Source organism: Nerophis lumbriciformis, linkage group LG11, assembly GCF_033978685.3.
Source record: "Nerophis lumbriciformis linkage group LG11, RoL_Nlum_v2.1, whole genome shotgun sequence".
NCBI lineage: Eukaryota > Metazoa > Chordata > Actinopteri > Syngnathiformes > Syngnathidae > Nerophis > Nerophis lumbriciformis.
The window spans coordinates 11,613,946-11,639,643 of NC_084558.2; the positions used below are offsets into that span (position 1 = coordinate 11,613,946).

Sequence of the window (25,698 nt, forward strand, 5' to 3'; positions counted from 1 at the left end):
TTGACTATCTAAAAAAGATAAAAATATTTTTTTATTTAAATGAAGATATGAAATAATCCTAACTGAAATACAATGACTTGGTTTATATTATTGTATATACTAGGTCATAAAATCAGTGTCAGTTGAGTCGGTCCATTGGTTGCCTGTAGGGATTTTTAATGTCCAGCAGATGTCAGTATTTAGTGACACCAGTATCGACGCAGTATCAATACAGTTTTGCAATGTGTGGAAACGCTTCATGACGCCTCATCAACCCATCACTAATACATACACACACACATATATATCATGTTTTTTGCCCAATGCGGCCCACATATCAAAAAGTTTGGACACCCCTGTTAGACTAAATGGTGAACGTAGCCCGATTCTGATAAAGGAAAACAATCAAACCTCTTTAAAATGTGTGTGAAAGAAAAAAGCATAAACTATAATTCAAAGTGTATTCTTTTATTTGTAGTACACAGTTTGATTTTGTTCTCATGTATTTTACTGTAAGGAGGCTTCATGTTTTCTAGTAGTGCACAAACCAGCACCATACAATATGATATGACTCGTATGGACTATTATTATTATTAACATTATTGGTCTTACCACAGCCTAGAAATCTGTCAGCCAAGTTGACACATTACACAGAAATATCAGGACAAAGAACAAAACGTGATCTTATTGATTGATGAATGAAAGAGGAAAAGGGATTGACAGTAAGTACCAACACTTTGTTTACCTCCAGGAGGCGCTAAGAGAGCACATTTTGCTGAAGGTATTGCACATTTCAAGTTGGAAAACAACAAAAAACAGAAGGCTTCTTCTCCTCTCACTTCCAGGTCAACTTTACATTATGTACAAATCTGAAACACCTTTCTTCTCTTTTTGTCAAATAAATAAATAATGCAATCTGATATTCACATGTCTCGTGGTGACATCATCGTGTGGCAGAAATTCACGTGAGGTAGTTCATCAAAGCGGACTGATTTAATTAACGATGACATCATTCGTCCGTGATAACAAAGCAATGATGTTTCCTTTTAAAAGCTGCAAACGTTTGAAAATTAAGAGCACTTAAAAACAAAATTTTGATTGTTTTGAGTTAATATAAACGTGATTGATGCCTTGCTTCACATGGAAAATCCAAACAACTGAGTAAACTTTGCTAATACAGCATATTGATTATGATTATGTGTAAATGTGCACAATTCTACCTTATGTTGGGTTGCACCTCACAAACCTACTGAAACGTACAATAAATTAAACTACTATGATTATAAAAGTGACGACCTGCTAATACATGACATAACCTTTCCATTGTTTACATTCTTTCACCTGTGGAAATTCATGCTTTCCATTGGCTATTTTCTATTTTCACCGGAAAATAAATATTTTAAATCAAAATATTGTCATCTAAAAACATTTAACATTTTCATATCAATTCATATTTATATATTCATATGTATATTCATGTTAATCTCTACTTAATGTTTTTTTTTTTTAATCAAAATAGAAAAACACAATTTAGTGGCCTCTAAATGGCTGTTTAGTTTTTCTTTCCAAAAACAGACAAGTCACTAAACTATATTTTTTCTTTTTGTTTTGCCAATAGTTAATTGTTAATTTGAGGTTTGTTGTTTTTTTACATGTTGTGCCCTTTTTCATCCTCAAAAATGTTTAAGTTTTAATTATGATGGGGAACATTTTTTTATTGTATTTTAATTCTGTTTTAAATGTTGCTTTTGACTTTGCATTGGTTGCTCTTTATGTAGATCTGTATATAAATCTAGATAAAATAAAAAAGAACAGTAGAAACCTCTCATGATTATTCTTTATTGAAAAAAAGAAACCTGCCATATTTTTTGGACAAGAAGGCCGCTACTTTTCCCCCCAACTTTTGAACAATGCGGCTTATACAAAGGTGCGGTTAATTTATGGATTTCTGCTAAATTATGGAATTGATTAAGTGAAGAAATCAAACAAATGTACTAAAATGATCCACTTTAAGAAACTGTTTAAACTGAAAGGTTTTACAAAGTACAAGGAAGAAGAATCTTCAAACATATTGAACCTTATTAAAAATTGATAATATCTTATTCATCTCAAAGTATAAATAAAGACATCAATGACTTTTCTGTTTTGTTTGATGAGCCGTTTTACTGCTGTGTTACGTGTACAACATTTTTCTATGTAAATAGCTTATTTCACAGCGTACTGGTATATATATGTGGCTAATATATGGAAACATAGTTTTTTCTTCTAAAATTTGGTGGGTGAAGCGTATAGTCGGGAAAATACGGTGTGTACATTAAAAACAATGTATTCTCTTTATCTGTCAAATGTTTAAATGTGTGATAAATTAAACTTGAAACTTAAATTGGATGTATTTGGTTGCAAAATATGTTTTGTTAACTATAGCTTAACTCCAATTTTATACCAGTTTCTTTCTCCTAATCTTTCTGGACTGATGCAATTTTAAGAAATGACTTCTGTTTTGACACAAGGGGTTGCCATTGGCTACCAGTGATCACATGACTCATCACAGTGAAAGCAACAAAGCGATATTAACAAGTTGGCTGGTGCAACCCAAACTAAGTGAGATTGTTGTTCTTAAAAGATCAATAATAATAATAATAATAATATTAATACAGTAGTTGTTGCCATGTTGACGATGTTGGACATAAATTACATAATAAATCTACAAAGACGGAACAGACAATTACACTAAAAGCATGTTTGCTGCAAACTGAAAAGAATACACATTTTTTTATTTAAGTACATAATTAATTACCCCAGCAGGCAGACAAACAAAAAGCTTCATGACCAACACAAAAAACTGCCATAAACTTTATGTTGCAGTGTTGTTTAACTTGACTTGATTTTTATCCGACTACACAAACATGTCAGCTTTCTCCGTCATTCATTTGTGATCATCAAGTGTCGTATTCAGCAGAAAAATGTAGATTTAGTGAGTTATTTGAGGGTCACTTTGATGAAAGACCTGGATGAACTTGCCTTGTCTGACACTGATGGTGTCCCTTAAGGGTCAAACTTGAGTTTAAAAAAAAAAAAAGCTAGTGTTCTCCATGCCACAGTTGTTGGTTGTTTAAATCTGTCCATTAAAAGCAACATGAAAGACGTGTTGCAGCACAACAGGCACTTCTTCTCTTAGATTACAAAAACTCAAAAGGACATTATTGCATATTATTTTCTTTTTAATCTTATTTTTGTGCTGCTGTTTAGTTGACATGCGGCTTCTTTTCAACTGCAGGCTTCAAAACCAAAAGGCTGTGGTTCCGTTTTTTGGGGGCGCCATGAAGCCACAGTGTTAAGTTACTAATACCAGGATGATGTTCTTCAATCACTTTCTCATCCACAACCAAAACTCACTTTACATCCTTAAAAGCTTTTTAACGCTCACTAGCGACACATGCATCACTTGCACCTGTTTAGGTCCGTCTGGTCCTCATAAACATGTCAATGAAAGGATTCAACATAGGTAGAAAGTCACATGACGTTTACAGGACAGCATTTTAAAACTCGCCTTCTTACCTTTTCAGACCAAATCGTTGAAGTGGCTTCAAAAAGTATTTTACAGAATGGAGGTGAGGTCCGGGAAGGGGCGGGGCCGGCGTGGGTATTATCTGCGGGGGCCCGGCGACCCATCGCCCGTTTCCGGGTCCGTGGAGGCGACACGGGGAGAGGAGCGTGCGGGGGTGGGGTGCTGGTGGTGCTGCTGCAGGGCGTCGCTGATCACTGCTGCACCTGTGCTGTGAGACAGTAGCGCGTCACAACGTTGTGTAGCTCATCGTCATGCCAACAATCACATTAGCGTCCGACTGACTGAGTGACGCCACGAAGGGCCACAAAGGACATTAAAACCAACCAATGGATGCTGGCTGTCCTTTAACGACACCATTCTTTGTCCTTTCCTCCCAGTCCAACACTTCTTTGTAGATCAACTCTGAAAGACAAATTAGCACAATTATGAGGGATGGGGAGAAAAGCACACAAAAACGTTTTGACGTTTAAAAAAAATATTTCCCAGCAATGTGAAAATTAAGCAAAAAAAAAAAAAAAATCATGAGATATTTCATCGATCAAAATGTTTGTATTACTTTCAATTTGGGATGCAACGATTATAGATTTTGACGGTACAATTATAGTCTGAGGAATAATCCTGATTATTATGCATTGAAAATTTATAAAACTACAGATATTAGATATTTTGATGTGTTATTTATTACTGGTGAAAATACCCTTAAACAAATAACATAGTAACAGTACAAAATAATAAATATAAACAAATAGTGTTATTAATAATAAATCAACAGTTGTTTAATTAATATAAGCCAAAGATTATATTAATCCCCAGGGGAAGATGTTCCTCATGTAGGTATAAACTCATGTGTTATTGTCATCTATGCCTATTTATTAATTTTTAATCATCAATATGCTGTGTTAATAACTGGAATGCACAAGCAATCCAAGGTTAAATGGTCACTAAATGACGCTCTGGACAGGAGTACCTGTTGCTGTTTGTTTACATTGAACTGACTCAAAGCTAAACTACTGATTGTTGTTCATATTTAACTTAATTATTCATTAAGTAACTTGCCAAAAACATAATTTAGCTCAGTTACTATCTCGTACCTTTACATTGGCATGTAAAGTGGTGTGGTGACACTCTGAATTCCAGTTAATAGTAAAACCCCTTAATCGTTGTATCCTTACTTTCAGTATGACAACAGGATGTGTGCTACTACTGGTAACCAGCAGAGGGAGCAAGTACTAAGGCTCAACTATCCATCCATCCATCCATCCACTTTCTACCGCTTGTCCCTTTTGGGGTGGCGGGGGGTGCTGGAGCCTATCTCAGCTGCATTCAGGTGGAAGGCGGGGTACACCCTGGACAATTCTCCACCTCATCACAGGGCCAACACAGATAGACAAACAACATTCACACTCACATTCACACACTAGGGACAATTAAGTGTTGCCGATCAACCTATCCCCAGGTGCATGTCTTTGGAGGTGGGAGGAAGCCGGAGTACCCGGAGGGAACCCACGCAGTCACGGGGAGAACATGCAAACTCCACACAGAAAGATCCCGAGCCCGGGATTGAACTCAGGACTACTCAGGAACTACGATTGGAATATTTAACACTCAGTGGACAAGGCTGACTTTTTTGTTTAGAGTAACAACAAAAATGATGGCCAACAATACAGAAAACATGTACTATCATACATGATTATTCCTACCAATTTCATCATGTTGAATTTTTTACATATCAATGTCCAATTCTTTCACAGGTGAACAATACACTCGCAGATAATCCACAATGCCCCAAAATTTAAATAATTTTGGGATTTGTATTTTTTTACTCAAATCTCTCAATCAACTTCAGCACTAAACACAAATACCAAACAAGTAACGTTTTGGGGTTTGTTTTTCGTTTTTTAATTATTCAACTTTAACCCTTTGAAGGCATTTTGATCAAACGGTCACATTTTTAATTACCGGTAGTAAAAATTGTATTCTATATTCTCAAAACGTTGCGCCATTTTTAAACCAGATTCCGTCTCTTCCAATATATCGAATGCAAAACATGTTTTCCCTTTCCCCAAATTCCCAGTTTTCCCGTAATTTTCTTCCCATTGAAAATTAATAGGCAATATACAAACTTCTCCATATCCCACATTTATCAACCGATTCGAACCGTTCCAACATCCACACACTCCAGTCACCCTGGACATTAAAGCATTTCAGTTCCACTCACGCGGTTCGGCAGCTTGCGTACATAGGGCATTCACACGCAATTACAACTTCTAGTTCTTCCCAAAAAAAAGTTTTTCTTTTTAACAGGTTGTTACGTTCCCAGATGGCTCTGAGTCTAGGGATTGTAGGAGAACGCAACATAAAAGTTGTGCTGTTTTGATTTCAATGAAAGATGTTGATTCGGCTTCACGGTGGGCTTCACGGTGGCAGAGGGGTTAGTGCATCTGCCTCACAATACGAAGGTCCTGAGTAGTCTTGGGTGTGGAGTTTGCATGTTCTCCCCGTGACTGCGTGGGTTCCCTCCGGGTACTCCGGCTTCCTCCCACTTCCAAAGACATGCACCTGGGGATAAGTTGATTGGCAACACTAAATTGGCCCTAGTGTGTGGATGTGAGTGTGAATGTTGTCTGTCTATCTGTGTTGGCCCTGCGATGAGGTCGCGACTTGTCCAGGGTGTACCCCGCCTTCCGCCCGATTGTAGCTGAGATAGGCTCCAGCACCCCCCGCGACCCCAAAGGGAATAAGCGGTAGAAAATGGATGGGATGGATGTTGATTCGAGATACTAGTGTTTTGACTTAAGAGCTCTGTCAAAGAACCTATTAAGTTCATAAGGTATTACTTTATTTAAAATGTGTAAAATAATGTATATAGGATCAAAAAATTGGTAATTGATAAGTTGTTTTTCTATCCTTGTATAAACTGTATGTATGGCAGACACTGCATCGAAAAAAAATTGTATTAACTTTTTTATTAATTAATTTATAAATTGACCTCTATTTAATGACAAGGCAGCATATTAAAATCTTTAGGAATTGTAACATAAATACAATAATTAGATAATTAGCATTAAATGTTTCATTTGAACATGCATACAATTTTACAATGTAGCACATGTTTATAGTTATATTAATTCAACATGTCTTAAAAGTAGTAAGAAGAAGCAGAGTTTATTTAATCTTACCCCTACATACATTGTATGGATACCAAATATTATACAAATCATTTAATAGTTTCATGTTTTCAGAACAAAATAATGTACTCCTTGTTTACTGTTTATGACTACTTTACTTTGTAATTGTTCCCTATTGTTGTGTCCAACATTACTGATTTAAATTTTTGTGTATGAGCCTCAACCATCGACAACATTCTAAATATGTTTTTGTGTGGCTCCATTTGATCATAATCCCCCAAAGAAGGCCATAGTTGGTAAATAGGCAACAGTTGGGGGATAACACAGTGAAAAAGCTCTTATATAAGTAACACATCACCAACAGCTAAGCCTCTGTGACAGCCATTCAGAAAGAAGAGAGGACTTTAGACAGACGAGACGTTTCCTACCTTTCCACTCGTCCACCGTGTGCTCTCGCTCATCCAGTTGCTTGTCTGTAATAGCAGGTGGCGGCTGTGAAGAGACAAAAATATGTGAAATTAATATTGAAAACCCGATTTTTTCATCTGAATGATGCAGAGAGACTCCTTCCATCCTTACCGCCTCCACTTCAGTAGGATCATACCAAACGTTGATGTAAGGATGCTGGAGAGCTTCGTCTACCGAAATCCGCTTGGATGCGTCTATAACCAGCATCTTTGACAGCAGGTCTCTGGCTTGACTTGCTGAAAGAAGAAAGAAAAATAGAAATGATATTCCTAAATCAATCTATTGATATTAAATCATCCACTTGTTGCAACTGTAAGCAACTATGCAGCAGCTAAATCTTAATCATATATGCCGAGGAAGTACTCATGAATAATAATAATAATAATAAGGCAAGAAAACAATGGAAATATGACTGCAATTTTCTGAGATCATTTTCCCACACACTAATAGGGATGGTCAATATATCCTAAAATGTATATCACGATAAACTGTATATTTTGAAAACCTCTTATATCACAAAATATATTATTTGGTATATAAATAATAGAATCATTTCAAGACGGGTTACAAAAGCTCCTAATTTGGCTGCTGACATATGCGTTAAAATGTTGAGTAGTTTACCTGTTGTATTATTTTGTCAACACTATTATAATTTCATAGTATTTCATAAACTTACTGTAGTATCTTTAAAATATATTTTACAAACAGTGCATCCAGAAAGTATTAAAAGCGCTTCCCTTTTTCCATATTTTGTTACGTTACATCCTTATTTCAAAATGGAATAAAATGCTTTTTGTCCTCAAAATTGTACACACTAACCCATAATGACAATGTGAAAAATCCTTTTAAAGTTTTTTTGCTTATCTATTAAAAGTAAAAAACTAAGATAATCACATGTGCATAAGTATTCACAACCTTTGCCATACAGCTCAAAAGTGAACTCAAGAGCATCCTGTTTCAACTGATCATCTTTGAAATGTTCCTAAAGGTCACCTGTGGTAAATTTAGTTGATTGGACATGATTTGGAAAGGCACACACCTGTCTATATACAAAAGGTCCCACACGTGACAAGGCATGGCAGAGCACAAACCAAAAAAAAAAATTGAAGGCAATTTTCTATATACCTCTGAGACAGGATTGTCTTAAGGAACACATGTTGGGAAGGATACAGAAAAATATCTGGTTCTTTGAAGGTCACAATGAGCACAGTGGCCTCAATCATCTGTAAATGGAAGATTGGAACCACCAGGACTCTTCCAAAAGCTGTCTGGCCGTCTAAACTGGGCGAAAGCCCTAGTCAGGGAGGTGACCAAGAACCCAATGGCCACTCTGTCAGAGCGACAGCATTCCTCTGTGGAGAAGGGGAACCTTCCAGAAGGGAAACCATCTCTGCAGCAATGTATGGTAGTGTGGCCAAACGGACGCCATTCCTAAGTAAAAAAACACATATTTTGCCAAAATGCAACGAAAAAGACTCTCAGCCCATGAAAAAATATATATCTGGTCTCCAGGACAAGAACATCCCTATAGTGAAGCATGGTGGTGGCAGCATCATGCTGTGGAAATGTTTTTCAGTGGCAAGAACTGGAAGACTAGTCAGGAGAGAGGGGAAAATGAATGCAGCAATGTACAGTGACATCCTGAATGAAAACCTGCCCCAGAGCGCTCTTGGACTCAGACTGGGGCGACGGTTCATCTTTCAGCAGGACAAACACACCTAAGCACACAGCCAAGATACTAAATGAATAGTTTAAGGACAACTCTGTAAATGTCCTTTAGTGGCCCAGACTTTAATCTGAATTAACATCTTTGGAGAGATCTGAGAATGGCTGCACGTTGACGCTTCCCATCCAACTTGATGGAGCTTGAGAGGTGCTGCAAAGATGAATAGGCAAAAAGGAATGGGCGAAACTACCCAAAGATAGGTGTGCCAAGCTTGTGGCATCATATTCAAAAGACTTGAGGCTGTAATTGCTGCCAAAGGTGCATCAACAAAGTATTGAGCAAAGGCTGTGAATACTTATGCGGATGTGATTTCTTAGTTTATTTTTGAACAATTTGCAAAAAGCTCTTAAAAAAAAAATGTTTTCACATTCGTTATTATTGGCTATTGTGTGTAGGATGTTAAGGACCAAATTGAATTTATTTAATTTTGGAATAAGGTTGTAACATAACAAAATGTGGAAAAAGTGAAGCGCTGTGAGTACTTTCCGGATGCACTGTATTAAAATTGTAGCGTTCTCGGAGGACCAAGGATACATTGATTTCAATTCATTTCAATGGGTGGGGCTTATTGGCGATAAAGGTGTTTTGAGTTACATGTTTGGTTGTGGAAGCAATTAAGCTCGTAAATTGGAAGTACCATTGTACTTGTTTTTTTATAATTGATATCGGATCGGGGATCGACCAAGTATAATGTCACAAAAAGTTACGAATTTAAACCATATTTATCTAAATTAATGTTTTTATATTGTTTATTTTTAACATACAATTGGCAGTTGAATCACTGCAATGTACTTATGTCAAAAGCTATTCGCATTTTCATGTATTTGCTAATTATATGCTTAAAAACTCACTTATGTTACTTTCCGTCCTGTTAATCATCTTTGGCCTAGGAACCATGTATAAAAATAATTTGAAAAAAACAAAAAGATGCCTAAAATGGTAGTTCAATCTGTCAATTATAAGATTTAGGGTTTAAAAAATACATTAATTCAAGTTTATTTAAAAAAAGTTTTAACAACCAAACCATTTTTTTTTTTATTTTTATAAGAGTTTGCAATCGCTGGTGTACAATTAAATAACTGTAAGAAACTGTGAACAACTGTACTACAAAAAATAAGAGCTTCCATGCAAAAAAAAAACAACACACGTGATAAATGCCATCAACCTATGTCCTGTTTGGCTTTGAAAGATAATTGAAACATAAAGTCTCCTGTGGGTTAAACACATGTTTTTTTGTTTTATCTATTTCTCTAATGGGTTCTATTGAACTACAATTACTTTTACACCCTAAAATTATGCCTTATGGAAGTTATGATCCATCAGAGCCCAACAAACAGTCGTGACAAGAAGCACATCTGTCAAATCCAATATCCACACTTTCATTAATAAGGACAGGAGAGAGAGAAAAAAAAAGATGTGCTACTTTTTGCTCCAATGCAACAAGTCAGTGGTGCTTACTGTGAACGATCCTGTCACATTCTGCCTTCCTTGTGAAGACACGCTGGAGGTTAAATCGCTTCTCGGTAAACAACTTGGCGATGAAATGTCAGCTTCCACAATAAAAGCTTATTTTAAAGCAGCGGCTTATTTGGCGGAAACTTGCAAGGTACAAGAAAGGAACTTTTTCTAATGTGCTTTCTGTGGGTTCAAGGGATTCGTCATTATAGCGCTCCAGCTTTTACCACAAGAGAAAGATAAGAACATCAACTTTTTCATATTGTTAGATAACACCTTTGTTTTTGTTTTTTAAATGACATACCTTTCAGTTTGTTGTGTTCGGAATCTGCGGGAAACAGAACATCCGGGAAGAGCTTCTCAAAGCTGTAGCCTGCGTAGCGTGGTCGATTCTCCACGTAGGTCCTCACCGACTGGTTGAGTTTCATCAAGAATTCCTGAGACGGCGTCCCCAACTGTTCAATGACCTTATTCCATTGATCAATATCTTTAGGACACAATATTAAGAAAACGACTGGGACAATAGTGAGGACACAGCATTTCATTAATTCATTGTTTAGTCTGGATCGTTAAGAAGGGACCTGTGGTGGTTTAAAACGCTATCAAAATTATAGTACGTTTATTTAATGGACATTTAGGTTACATTGTAAGGAGTGTGAGGAAACTGTAAGTGTACATCAAAGTTTGGTGTGTATTTTACATTAAAAAAACAAAAAAACAATTACAACATTTGGACGTCTGCATAAGTAAGGCAGGTGATGCTGACTCAAGCTGTCCAGATGTTGGGAATTTGAAGATAAAAACTTGAAAAAATATTGTGTGGACATACAGTAAATGCAGGTCCACCTCAGGGGACACATGAACAAGCGGAACAACAACAAGTAGAAGAGAGGGGACTGAATGGACAAAAACTTGAAAATGACATCCATACCGTAAGTTGACTAATACAGTGGAGTTTCTCAATTCTAATGCCTATGAAATAATACAAGTCAGAAGTTGCTAAAAATAAATAAATACATAAAAAAATAGATTAAAAATATGTATTGGCTTTTTTAAGGCAATACATATTTTTAGAAGATCAATGTCTATTATCAGATGTGGGGTTGAAAAAAGACATACATTTCAGTTTCATTAGGGAAATTTTCAACAAGCAAACAGCACTGATTCCGTGGAAAGGTCCTTTGACAAATATTTTAAAAGAGCTTGCATTCGCTGTGTACATTCAATTAACTGTAAGAAACTGTAAACTCCTCATTAAGAACACTGCTAAATCTTGTACATACCACAAAAGATAGCTTCTATGCGGGAAAAAAATGAAAAATTATTCATATCTATTTCTCCATCCATTCAGTGTAAGAATCCTTTAGTAAATAGTGTAATAGTTAAGTTGGTTAAAGCAATAGAACTACTCCACTATGTTATGTTTCTTAATGAATGAATGACTTGTCATTGTGTCGACAAGGAGTGAGACAAAAAGATGAGAAGATGACATTTTTTGGTGGATTGGGATGGACCTGGAACTTAAGGATACGATCAGTGCCTGGAAACAACACACTACCTCGGACCATTTCAGCCATGATGCAGCCAACAGACCAGACATCGACTGAAAAATGAAATGACAACCACCAAATTAGCATGCAGGACGGAAAATAAAAATAACTCAAAAAGACAAAAACATGAGGACAAGGAACATTATGTGATGTGTGGTGAGACCAAACAATGAAATACATGCACTGTAACAAAATAATGTATCCATCAGTGGTTTATTGACCTTCGGGCTAGTACAAGCCAGCCAAACATTTTGTGGTTGTCAACTCTAGAAAACCAAACTTTGCTATTTAATAGGATGGTAAAAAATACATCCAAAGAAAGGTGCTACCGATAAACCATATAAGAGCAAAAGAAAAGAAAAAAATACACTTTTAATTGTTGACTCATTTCAATAAAGGCTGCAAGCGCTTCAAGGATACAATCCCTTCCCGGAAAAAGGATTTTGTGGCGTACCATTTCTGCCATAATGCATCCCACAGCCCATATATCCACTACATGTGTGCAGCATTAAAAAGGGGGGAAAGAGAATAAGCAATACAAAAGTCAGTAGGGGGTTAGAGGGAGATGTTAAACGACTTTGGCCAAAGGTAATAAAACAAGAACATTAAAAGGAATTATTCTTAATACATACCAGACCATAAAATGTGTTATAAACTATATACATGTGTATAGTTTTTTGCTAACTATAAAGTAAAAATATGTCTATGTGATTGTGAATATCTGATTGGAGAAAAAAAAATTCTACTTGCCATAACCTTAATTACTTTTGTTTAAATAAATGCACATCATCACCATTAAAATACACTTTAAACATGTATGCATTAATGAAAAAATAAATAAAGCTCTATTGTAGCTGCCATATGTCCACACATTTAAAGTTGCTGGCACTCCATGAGCCCCGTATTTATTATTATATTTATTTATATTATATTTTTAACAGTGAGTTACAATCATTAACGATTAATTAAAGCAACAGAATATAAATCAAAACTTTTTTCTAATTGATTACTTAGTCAATTAATCGTTGCAGGCCTACCCTGATGTGCCCTGATTAAATTAAGGTAATATTGGGGCACTATGTCAAAAAAACGGTTTCTCAATTAATTGGATTAAAAATGCTGTAATAAAAATATATTATATATATTATGGATTTTTAATTTAATTTTTTTATATTTAATTGTTCTTTAGTTTTTTGTACTGCATAAGCCGAGACATGGTATATTTCAGTGAGTCTGCGTCTCAGGAAGTATTCCCAGGGACGGCATGGCGCAGTGGAAGAGTGGCCGTGCGCAACCCGAGGGTCCCTGGTTCAATCCCCACCTAGTGCCAACCTCGTCATGTCCGTTGTGTCCTGAGCAAGACACTTCACCCTTGCTCCTGATGGGTGCTGGTTAGCGCCTTGCATGGCAGCTCCCTCCATCAGTGTGTGAATGTGTGTGTGAATGGGTAAATGTGGAAGTAGTGTCAAAGCGCTTTGAGTACCTTGAAGGTAGAAAAGCGCTATACAAGTACAACCCATTTATCATTTATTTATAGTATATGTCAATGCAGTTATGATCCAGATTCTCTTGATTGTTCTTAAACAATCTTAACTGCATGCAGTTAAGACAAGAAGCGTCATTACAGCACGTGAGTTTTAGCCAAGATGCATCCCAATCAGGACAGGCCTCATAAAACATCAAAGACTTGCTTGAAGGGGAACGGGAAACTTTTTGGGGGAATTTTGCCTATCGTTCAAAATCATTGTGAAAGACATGACGACGGATGGATTTTTTTTAATGCATTCCAACAATTACATTAACGTAAATAAAAGTCTGCTTACAGTAGAATGTCCTCTATTTCGCCCATAAAATCCAATAAATAACCATTCAAAAACTGCCAATAATACTCCATTTACATTTCTTAATTTGAATATAAACCAAGTAATAGTGATATTATTATAAGCGCTAACACAGACAAACTATAGCGGCGCTGTGATCCCAAGCATATGTACAATTTTGACATAATCGACTGGCGAGGTGTTTCCTTGCTTCCTGGAAGTTTATTGTAGATCATAAATCATGCATCTCACCTGGACAGAAGAAGTCTGAGGATGTTGTCCGACAAGCTGGTACACTTTGACAGCCATTTAGGACCCAGAAATGGTGAGAACGACACGAAAAGACGTTTGGTTCCCCCGTTTTTTTGTGAGAATTATGGTCATTCTTCATCTAAATGGAAATATATAAACATCCTAGCAGTGGGCATCCTAAAGACAGCAGACATTGCACAGTAAGTGATATTTTTTTTAGGTCTGTTGGCTCTCATGAAGTTTGCCCTTTACTACTTTACATATATACTTACATCATGTATATAAAACCTCAATACAGGTGTTTGGATGTTTTTAAGGGCTTTATAGGCGGAATAGAGCGGCTCCTATAGCTACATTGCTCCCATTATAAGCCAACTTTTGATCGCAATTATTTAATATTTATAATGCAAAAACAAATTACATCCATCATCATGTCTTTTATAATGATTGTGAACGATAGGCCAAATTCCAAAAAAAGTGCAGTTTCCCTTTAAAACATAAGAAGTTTCTTCACAGAACAAAGATGCTTGTCCTGCCATCATCATCACCATCATAATCATAGTAATAATAATTCCCCCTAAGCTTGACCTTTTGGAAGAGCAAGAAAACAATACAAAGGTTAGAGCCATGCAGCAGGCCAGACAGTTATTTAAGGAGGTCCTCACTAGCCAGTAACCCACTCACCGTTAGCCTGGTAGCCCATGCCCAGGATGACTTCAGGGGCACGATAGTAGCGGGTGACCACGTAGGGCGTCATCAGGAGGCCGGTGGCAGCTGTCCTGGCTAGGCCAAAGTCCAGGATCTTTAGTGTGCAGTCAGATTTGACCACTATGTTACTTGGCTTTAGATCCTGAAATATAAACATTTGTGAGGTTTGGTGGAAAATACATTGAAAAAATATCTGCAGGTATAGTATTTTTTGTAGTATGAGTGCATATCTAACTTTGTCACATTTTATGTATGTATTAAGGTGTATCAGGATGCACGATTCTGCAAAAAAAATCCCAATGTACTTGCTTATAATTAAGGTCGCAATTCTCTGGGACAATTAACGCATGGACACTGTCACCAAGTGCTTACATGTTAACTGTATTCATTATCATCATTATAATTATTAATATTAGTCTCAAAAGGACAGTTGACAGAAACGTTTCTAATGAAAATTAATAGAAAGACTGAACATAATCTATCAAGGCAAAATAAATGTTATTTAATTCAAGCGATTGCTATACTGACCAGCGAGGCGTGCTGAAAGACAGGAAAATCGAAGAGGAAAATTGTCTGAAAACATCATCTTTTCAAAATGTTGATCAAATAACCATTACATGTTACCACAAATAAGTGTTATAAATGTAGAAAAAAATCATAACATGACCCCTATAACACATTGGACAATCTCACTCATGTATGATTAGACAGAATAAATCCCTGATAGGATCCCTCGTTGGGGTACGTTGAGAATTGTTATGGGCACACAAAATGTTACAACAAATATATCGTAATAAACATAAATATCAGTGTGATATAAAAATAATTATACATATTTTAACAATCACCTGAAAATGAGGTACTACAAACACTTATTTGGATCAACTTTAATCAGGAAATGTTTCAAAGCACTTGTGGCCCATTAGGTCAACGCAATGAAACCATTACACTAACTGTGGCTCAGTTTCTCTTAAGGAAGCCTGTTAAACTTCTTTACTCATCTTCGGAGGACTTAAAGAGACAATCCCCCCTGACCTCAAAAGTCAAATCTGTGGCCATGAGTCATGTTGCAACTGTTCACCTAGTGAAAGCTTTGCGTGCAAAGACGTGCCAGTGTGAGTGCGACTACTTTTCTCTGCCGGCGGCTCAATTAGTTCTGCTTGGTAGACCAAGAGGCTCTCCTACTGCCTATTCAATGCGGGTGATTGACATGTGACTATGCATTGTACACAACTGGCTCATGAGTTTGTTTTTTTTTGTTTTTTTATTATTTATGTACCGTATTTTTCGGACTATAAGTCGCAGTATTTTTCATAGTTTGGCCGGGCTCCAGTGTGACTTATATATGTTTTTTTCCTTTTTTATTATGCATTTTCGGCAAGTGCGACTTATACTCCGGTGCGACTTATACTCCGAAAAATACGGTATGTCTTTTTGTGTCGCTTGAAGGTAAACAGTGTATAATAGCAACTTGTTGATCTTTAGGACTCTGTTGCGTGTTTGTTTTTACCAATATGTCAATAAATCCATTGTGTGTGCGAGGGAACTGACCCTATGTATGATTCCAGCTGCATGCAAGTGTTTGATTCCACACAGCATCTGGTAAAGTAAGTAGGACAGCCTCTCGTGGTCCAGTTCCATCTGAATCACTTGGCAGAGGTTGGCATCCATCAACTCCATCACTAGATATCTGTCAAAGACATGCAGGTGGGTGAGTATAAGCAATATCCTTAAAATTTAAGTTCCCGATTAAATCCCCTTATTTTGAAAGTCATTTTTGCCGTATGTATCATAACCACAAACAGGATGTAATGCATTTATTTATATATATATATATATATATATTTACATATATGGCCCTGCGATGAGGTGGTGACTTGTCCAGGGTGTACCCCGCCTTCCGCCCGATTGTAGCTGAGATAGGCTCCAGCACCCCCCGCGACCCCAAAGGGAATACGCGGTAGAAAATGGATGGATGGATGGATATATATATGTTTACGGGTACTTTATCTATGGCCAAGAACACACATTTTAAAAATACTACTTTTTCTGTATCAAAACAGGGAGCAATGAATATAATAAATTGTAAAAACAAGTGCTAAAACCAAATTAAGAGCTTTGTTAAATTTAAGTAGTTTCTTGTATTTGCTGCCACATACAGTCCATCCAGTTAGTATTCACAGATCTTGTTTAGCACTGTCAATTGGTTCCAAACATGACCCCCATAAATGAATTACTGCAAAGTAGGAATGAATACTTATAAATCTAATATTTTCATAGCTAAAGCATAAAAAACTACTGATTAACTTTTATATACGATTTTTTCAACAAAATGAAAGCCCTCTAGGAATGAAATAACACCCTTTTAGTCAACTTTACACTCAGTGGCCACAGCAAGATCAGATTGTTGACAATACTACTCTAGTATTGATATTTTTAGTTCATTTAACCATTGTTATGATTAAAATGCTTAATTTAGGGCAAAATGCTGTAGAATATGCTTAATTTGTTTTTTTTCCCGCATTTGAAGCGCAACGTGGCAAGGGACAACTGTAAATTCTTTTTACCCCTCAAAATTCTACACAAACACACATACTTTATGTATGATTTTTTTTTTCATATATTGAAAAAAATAAATGTTCCATGTTTTTATCATAGCAATACAGTTGTGTGTTGAATTCAGTGAGAAAAAATTAATATATTCCATTTTGGAATAAAGGCATGAAAAAGGGAAGCGCTGTGACTACTTTGAGGATGCACTGTCACACTTGCATCCTGTGGCATTTGGGAACTGACAGCTACAATTCCTTTCATAAATGATGATGTAATAATAACTGACAGCTGTTACATCACCGGCTGTGAAATGTAGTCAGGAACTTTTAGATTTATAATTAACAGACAACGTCTCTCACGTCAAGGCTCATTATTTGTCTCCATAAGAGTACCACGTTTAAATAATTAGGTCATTACACGGTCAAGTGAATAATATGCAAATGTGCATGAGAAAAAAACATAACATATACAATGCAATATAAATTGCCACATATGTGCTCACACAAATGTAGGGCTCTCTTTCATCCTGTAACTTTGTGTTTATTCTGCTACCCTCCAGCTAGGATTTGTCCAACTTCCTTTTAAACTCCAATCAGGCAGAAACACAAAAACACGCACACGCACACCCGCACGCGCGCACACGCACACGCACACACACTACTTTAATGGGTTGCTACTAAATCATGACTCCTCTTCACTCCCTTGCACTTCTTGCTAGTTTAAATGCCAATATTGATTTTAAATACATGTATCATTTCCTGAACCTTCAAAATGAAAAACTAGTATTGGAAACATCATCTTGCTCTGATTTTAAGTGCTGGAATTTAACTACATGAGTCATACACACTAACAAGAGATTCGGATTCACTGTTTAAGCATCTAAATGTCAAAGAATATAATCCAAGACTCCTGTGCGGTACTTCCTGCATTAAATGACAAACACACCAAGCGGCCTAAGCTTTATGCGGGGATGGACTACTCACACATCTTGGAACTCCTCCAGTGTCTTCTGAGGTGTGAATACATGTAATAGGCCGATTATCTGTCGAGAAAAGCGGATAAAGCATTATAATGGCATCTAAAAAGGTTGCTCAAGCCTAAGCAATTATCAATACCAGCTAGTCATTTTGTCCACGCCTGGTGCAGCAGTACTGAGAAGCAGTGTGTATAATACAATACAAGTTACATTTGCATGGAAGTCTGCCATCTAAACATTCGGTATAAGATTCTTTGTAGGGCTGAAGCTATCGATTAGTTTAGTAATCTATCGGTTAGTTTGTTCGATTAATCAAGTAATTGGATATAAAACACTTTATAGCCTCAATGTGTATTTTAGGGGAAATACTGGTAGTTGAAATACAAAAATGTTTTTGCTTGCCATAACCTTCATTACCTCTGTTCTATTTACCTTATATCTTTCTTTTGTACCTTCTTTTACCATTTATTTACCATCTGTTTGCCTTCTTGTACCTTTTTATCTTTTTATTTACCTTCTATTTACCTTTTAGTCAACTTGCATTCACCTTCTATCAACCTTTAATTTACCTTCTCTTTACTTTATTTTACATTGTATTAACCTTTTATTTACCATTCTTATTACCTTTTACTTAATTTGTTGTACCAAGCGGTAGAAAATGGATGGATGGATGTACCTAATGTTACAGTAATCTGAATCAAATGGAAATAAAACCTACATTCTTGTGGTTGACACATTTCATCAGCACTAGTTCTCTGTAGGCTCGTTTTGCATGAGTTTGATTCTGAAAGGGTCGGCTCAGCTTCTTGATGGCGACGTTCCTTTCCAAGTTGTGGTCGTAAGCTGAACTGGAGGTGAAAATACAAAACAAAGGTTCAGGCAAGGAATTCTATCAAATTGCAACTGCTTAACAGAAGGTGCAGCCAAACTCATAGGAAAGTCATATCAAGAGTCCTTGTGGCCTAGAGGCTCTACAAATCCCATTTGCTCCTGTTTTAAAGGATTTTGGTTGGCTTGTGTCTTTAAGTGTTCCATAAATATGAGCTAAAAATAGCCTCTAGTCTGTGAAATGAAAAGCAGTAACATGTTGCAACAACTCTAAAAGCAAAAAGAAGAGATAATGTTATCAAACACACATCACATGTAGTCGTTTTTTTCAATGACATCCTGAAAGCCGTAAGTGGGCGAGATATCATGTTTGAAACACTTTGGAAAGTTAGCTCCCTACAAGCATCTGTGTAAAGGTTGCTGGTCATGTTATGATTTTTAATCTACATTTATAAAAAAAACACCTAATTGTGGCCTACATAGCCTGTAATGGTAGTGCTCCGATCAGAATTATGCATAAATTTTGCTTGACAGACCCATCAAAAAGAGCTGTTTTGGGGGGCAATATCCAGGCCCCGCCCCGTCAAGCTGACTACAACTGCGTCCAGGCCCGGTCAGCCATTTTTGTAGTGTTTGAGTCTGATACACTTCCCACAAGGGAATGAAAAATATCATACATTAAAATGATATTATACTTTTTATTAGAAATGGCAATAGCAACATATTTTGTACATGTACGAGCAAGATTCTGATCGGGAGGGAGAGGAAAGCGAAAAGGACGAAACAAAACCAAGGCCTAAAATGAAAAAATCTAAATGGTGTGTTTATTAGCTTTCTCATTCACATCAAATCAAACTGTATTTATAAAGATCTTTTTTTAACAGACCTAAAAACAATGCCCCCATAATAATGACGCTGATGATGGTGTTCAGACGTTAATATCCCTTGCTACTCCACATAAATATTGGCTATTTTTTTTGTTGTATTCTTTCTATGTTGCTTTATCAATACAAAAAGAATGAACAGCATAGATTATTGCTTCTGAACACTGTGTTCCTTGTTTTCTGCCTCATCAGTAATTTGAAATTATACATTTTTGATACATCGCTTTGTTTCTGGAAACACACGTGTGACCAACGGGTCAACTATCTGATGCATTCTTTATTAAGAGGACATGCGTCAATAGTCACGTGTGCCTAGGCAAAATGTGTTTAATCTGATCATAATTCGGATTAGAATGCTCCTGTGCACATGGCACCCTGAAAAAAATGATGTGATTATGATGTGGATTTTCATGCATTACACTTAAATCGGAATTCTTTACTTTGACATGCGCAGCACCATACCATAAACAGAAATATATGCTATTGCTTGTGTTATGGTGCCATCTTTTGGTCGAGTTCGCTCACTGCAGGTGCTGAAAAAGCAGTGACATTCGCTGTAAACAAACATGGCTTTGTGCATATCTGCTTGTCCGACGCTGTATCGGTAATTTTTCCTTCTGTTCACTACTTTTGTTTTTGTTAGTCTTGTATTTAGAGCAATAAACTCAACAGTATTTAACGCTACATATGTACATTTTGAATGGGGGAATACAGCAGCAAGACAATCGCCTTATTTCGAGACTATTTAATTTAGTCCCCCCTCCACCACCAAAGTATAGCGGACGTCAAAGACATGCGCAGTAAGGATAATTTCAACCCAAATTTCGGAAGATGTGTTTTCATGCGCTACAATCCGAATGACTAACGGCATTAAACACCCGTCGCAATTGGAATGAAATTTTGACCGGGTCGGAATATTCCGAATGGCCTATTTACATTTTAATCCAAATAAATGTGTCCATGTGCACATAGAGTCGTGGTCAAAAGTTTACATACACTTGTGAAGGACATAATGTCATGGCTGTCTTGAGTTTCCAATAATTTCTACAGCTCTTATTTTTTTGTGATAGAGGAGCACATACTTGTTGGTCACAAAAAACATTCATGAAGTTTGGTTCTTTTATGAATTTATTATGGGTCTACTGAAAATGTGACCAAATCTGCTGGGTCAAAAGTATACATACAGCAATGTTAATGTTTGGTTACATGTCCCTTGGCAAGTTTCACTGCAATAATAGGGACGGCGTGGCGAAGTTGGTAGAGTGGCCGTGCCAGCAATCGGAGGGTTGCTGGTTACTGGGGTTCAATCCCCACCTTCTACCATCCTAGTCACGTCCGTTGTGTCCTTGGGCAAGACACTTCACCCCTTGCTCCTGATGGCTGCTGGTTAGCGCCTTGCATGGCAGCTCCCGCCATCAGTGTGTGAATGTGTGTGTGAATGGGTGAATGTGGAAATACTGTCAAAGCGCTTTGAGTACCTTGAAGGTAGAAAAGCGCTATACAAATATAACCCTATCTATATCCCTATAATAAGGCGCTTTTGGTAGCCATCCACAAGCTCCTGGCAAGCTTCTGGTTGAATTTTTGACCACTCCTCTTGACAAAATTGGTGCAGTTCAGCTAAATTTGTTGGTTTTCTGACATCAACTTGTTTCTTCAGCATTGTCCACATGTTCTCAATGGGGTTTAAATCAGGACTTCTAGTCTGATTTAACTATTCCTTTACCACTTTTGACGTGTGTTTTGGGTCATTGTCCTGTTGGAACACCCAACTGCGCCCAAGACCCAACCTCCGGGCTGATGATTTTAGGTTGTCCTGAAGAATTTGGAGGTAATTCTCTTATTTCATTGTCCCATTTACTCTCTGTAAAGCACCAGTTCCATTGGCAGCAAAACAGGCCCAGAGCATACTACTACCACCACCACCATGCTTGACGGTAGGCATGGTGTTCCTGGGATTGAAGGCCTTACCTTTTCTTCTCCAAACATATTGCTGGCTATTGTGGCCAAACAGCTCGATTTTTGTTTCATCTGACCACAGAACTTTCCTCCAGAAGGTCTTATCTTTGTCCATGTGATCAGCAGCAAACTTTAGACAAGCCTTAAAGTGTTGCTTCTGGAGCAAGGGCTTCCTTCTTTCATGGTAGCCTCTCAGTCCATGGCGATGCAAAACACGCTTGACAGTGGATACTGACACCTGTGTTCCAGCAGCTTCCAATTCATTGCAGACCTGCTATTTGGTGGTTCTCGTTTGACTCTTGATCATCCTGACCAAGTTTCTCTCAGCAACAGGTGAAAGCTTAGCAGCGTAGCTCAATTGGTAGAGTGGCCATGCCAGCAACCTGAGGGTTCCAGGTTCAATCCCCGCTTCTGCCATCAAGACACTTCACTTCACCCACTTGCTCCCAGTGCCACCCATACTGGTTTAAAAATGTGACTTAGATAATAGGTTTCACTATGTAAAGCGCTTTGAGTCACTAGAGAAAAGCGCTATATAAATATAATTCACACTTCACAAAGCTTGCGTTTTCTTTCTGATCGTGGCTGTGGCAAAACTGTGCCATGCACTTTATACTTACGAACAATTGTCTGCACAATTGCTCTTGGGACCTTAAGCTGCTTTGAAATGGCTCCAAGTGACTTTCCTGACTAGTTCAAGTCAATGATTAGTTTTTTCAGATCTGTGCTGAGTTCCTTTGACTTTCCTATTGCCGCGTTTGTAACCGAGTCTAATGACTGCATCACATGACGCCCCGGCCACGCCCCGACCAAGATGGCGCCAGTATGTGCTTTGGCCTGCCGTCTCTCGCTGTCAGCTCTGTTCGTTTTTGTGTTTTTTGCGTCTATTTTCGTCTCTGTCAGCTCACTGCTTGTGTATGACCGCCAAACACTGTTGGATCTTTGCCCCTCTCCCACTGATATGATCAACTTCGACGTTGGTTTTTCGACGTCCCAGTCAGCTTTTTCACCTGGCCGGATTCCTGCTTTCCTTTCCCGCCCCCTGGCTCCTCTCCCCCGGCGGAAGCGTCTCCGGCGCCGCGGTAAACGTGGCGGCCAGCTGGTGAAAGTTAGGGCACTCCTGGCCCGGCTTCCCGTGGCTTCCCGAAGGAGGAATGGTGCGGTATCCGGTCTCCTCCTGCACCCACGCTCGCTCGATCCCATCGGCTCCTGGCTGGTTCCTATCGTTGGTTTGGAGGAAGAGGCTTGCCGTCGTCGCTCCTGCTGTCCTCGCCCCCGGAGGCGCGGGGTGAATTCCCGCCACCTGCGGGCTGTGTGTCGGGCCCCACCCGGGTTAATTGCGGCCTTGGACGTGCTGGTCCCCGCCAGGTTCGGTCTTGTGAACGCAAGATCTTTGACAAACAAAACGTTTATCCTGAAGGATTTCTTCACTTCCCGCGGACTGGACTTCCTCTGTGTGACGGAGACATGGCTGAGAGCTGGTGAGTCCGCCCCTCTTAATGAACTTCTGCCTCCGGAGTGTTCCTACTTTAATTCCCCACGGCCGTCCGGTCGAAAAGGAGGAGGATTAGCAGTCGTTTTTTAAAAATGACTTTAAATGCCGTCAGATCCGCCTACAATCCTCCTTTTCAAGCTTCGAACTGTGCATGTTTGAACTGGGTCTTTCTGATGTCGTCCTGTGTGCCGTCATCTATCGACCACCCAAGTACCACAAAGACTTTATAACTGACTTTTCTGAATTTCTGGCTGAAATCCTGCCCAAATATGATCGTGTCCTTATTGTGGGTGATTTTAATATTCACACCTGCTGTCCAGACGAGCCGCTTTCCAGGAGCTTCCTGAATATAATCGACTCATTTAACTTTGTACAGTCCGTGTGTGGTTCTACACATGAACGCGGGCATACACTCGATTTAGTGCTCTCGTATGGTTTATGTGTTTTTAATTTGGACATTTGCGACGCTGTGTTCTCTGATCATATGCCGATTTTGTTTGATATTCCCACGCAGTGTCCAGTTAAATTGTGCGCTCCGCCCCAACGCTCTCGCATGTTTAATTCTTCGTCTCCTGCTCGGTTCTCCTCTATTTTTTCGACTCTTTGTGATGATAATTCTGCAGCCTCTGTATGTCTGAATACTGAAGAGTTGGTTTCTGGGTTCAACTCTATTTGTTTACAAACACTGGACACGATCGCGCCTTTCAAATGCCGCCGCTCTAAAGCCACGCCTCAGCCCTGGTTGAATGACGTCACTCGGGCTGCCAGGCGCGTATGTAGAAGAGCAGAGAGAAAATGGAAAAAAGACAGGCTGCATGTGTCCTTTGCCATTTTTAAAGAAAGCCTGTTTTCCTTTCAGATGACTGTAAAAGCAGAAATTAATATATATCTATCTCAGATTATATCTTCTAACTGTAACAACCCCAGAGTTCTGTTTAAAACTATTAACACTGTCATTGATGCTCCCAAATCTGTTGGTTTTGATGCTTCTTTTGAATTCTGTGAAAATTGTCTCCATTTTTTCACTGACAAAATTGTGTCAACTAGAGCCAGTCTATCTCAGCCTTCATATGACCCTTCTGTTCCTCTGCATTTCTCTTCTGTTTTCCATCAGTTTGAGCCGGTGTCCTTTTCTTTTTTAAGTGACACAGTTAGTCATATGAAGCCCTCTGGTTCTCCTGCAGATGCCCTCCCACCTCGCCTGTTTAAGGAGGTACTTGCTACTATTGGATCAAGTGTCCTTAACATTATCAATAGTAGCCTCTCTTCTGGAATAGTTCCAGTAGAGTTTAAACATGCAGTGGTACGACCTCTACTTAAAAAACCCAGCCTCGTCCCCTCTCTCCTCTCTAACCTCAGACCTATCTCTAATCTTCCATACATTTCCAAAATATTAGAGAAGGTTGTCTACAGTCAGTTGTTGCCCTCCTTAGAGGATAATGGTATCACTGAGCTGTTCCAGTCCGGTTTTAAAGCCCTCCACAGCACAGAGTCAGCGCTTCTAAAAGTTTTTAACGATATCCTCCTGTCCACTGATTCTGGTACATATGTTGTCCTGGTGCTTTTAGATCTGTCTGCTGCGTTCGACACCGTCGACCACGCCACCTTAATCACTCGTCTTGAGAACTGTGTGGGCAATAAGGGCGCCGCCCTCAACTGGTTCCGGTCGTACCTAACCGACAGGAGTTTTTGTGAAAAAGTAGACAGTTTTATGTCGTCCACAGCTCCTTTACCACATGGGGTCCCCCAGGGCTCAATCCTTGCCCCAATTGTATTTGCGCTTTACCTTCTCCTTCTTGGTTCTATTTTTAGGAAGTACAGTATTGCATTTCATTTTTACGCCGATGATTGCCGGATTTATTTTCCCATGGCACAAAATAACACGGTTCAACGTCTTATTGACTGCCTGCACGACATCAAAGTCTGGCTTTCAGCTAACTTCCTGAGCCTAAATGAAGATAAAACAGAAGTTATGTTGTTCGGTCCAAGTCGCTCTCCCTCCCCCAACGTTGACCTCGGCACTCTGACCCCGTATCTCAGCGACTGTGTCACAAACCTGGGGGTAAAGTTTGACTCAGATTTTAAATTCGAAAAACAAATCAGCAGCGTCGTTCAAAAAAGCTTTTATCAATTACGCCAAATAGCGAAAGTGAAACCGCTTCTATCAAGACATGATCTTGAGAAATTAATCCACGCCTTTATCTCGACTCGTCTTGATTACTGTAATGCCCTGTATGTAGGCATTAGCCAGGCCTCCCTCGCCCGCCTGCAGCTCGTGCAGAACTCTGCTGCTCGTCTGCTAACACAGACCCGCAGACGTGAGCACATCACCCCTATTTTAGCGTCCCT

The 25,698-nt window shown here is 38.4% G+C and overlaps 1 protein-coding gene across 8 annotated transcripts in view; it reads right to left on the reverse strand.

Annotated features, from left to right (window-relative positions):
* Nucleotides 1-413: 413 nt before the first annotated feature.
* Nucleotides 414-25,698, reverse strand: part of mapk8b (mitogen-activated protein kinase 8b) — a 40,047-nt gene continuing 14,762 nt past the window's right edge. Inside the window, exons 3-12 of one of the 8 annotated variants that reach the window (XM_061967404.2) lie at nucleotides 18,902-19,031; nucleotides 18,191-18,249; nucleotides 16,206-16,344; nucleotides 14,631-14,796; nucleotides 11,856-11,927; nucleotides 10,629-10,811; nucleotides 7,255-7,379; nucleotides 7,104-7,167; nucleotides 3,872-3,949; nucleotides 415-3,750 (exon numbers count right to left, since the gene is read on the reverse strand). In XM_061967404.2, coding sequence (XP_061823388.1) covers nucleotides 3,626-3,750; nucleotides 3,872-3,949; nucleotides 7,104-7,167; nucleotides 7,255-7,379; nucleotides 10,629-10,811; nucleotides 11,856-11,927; nucleotides 14,631-14,796; nucleotides 16,206-16,344; nucleotides 18,191-18,249; nucleotides 18,902-19,031 — 1,141 coding nt within the window. In that variant the 3' untranslated portion in view covers nucleotides 415-3,625. Of the gene's footprint in view, nucleotides 3,756-3,871; nucleotides 3,950-7,103; nucleotides 7,380-10,628; nucleotides 10,812-11,855; nucleotides 11,928-12,294; nucleotides 12,367-13,027; nucleotides 14,535-14,630; nucleotides 14,797-16,205; nucleotides 16,345-18,190; nucleotides 18,250-18,901; nucleotides 19,032-25,698 lie in introns of those variants that run through there. The other 7 variants (XM_061967405.2, XM_061967407.2, XM_061967402.2 and 4 more) reach the window with 7 other exon arrangements.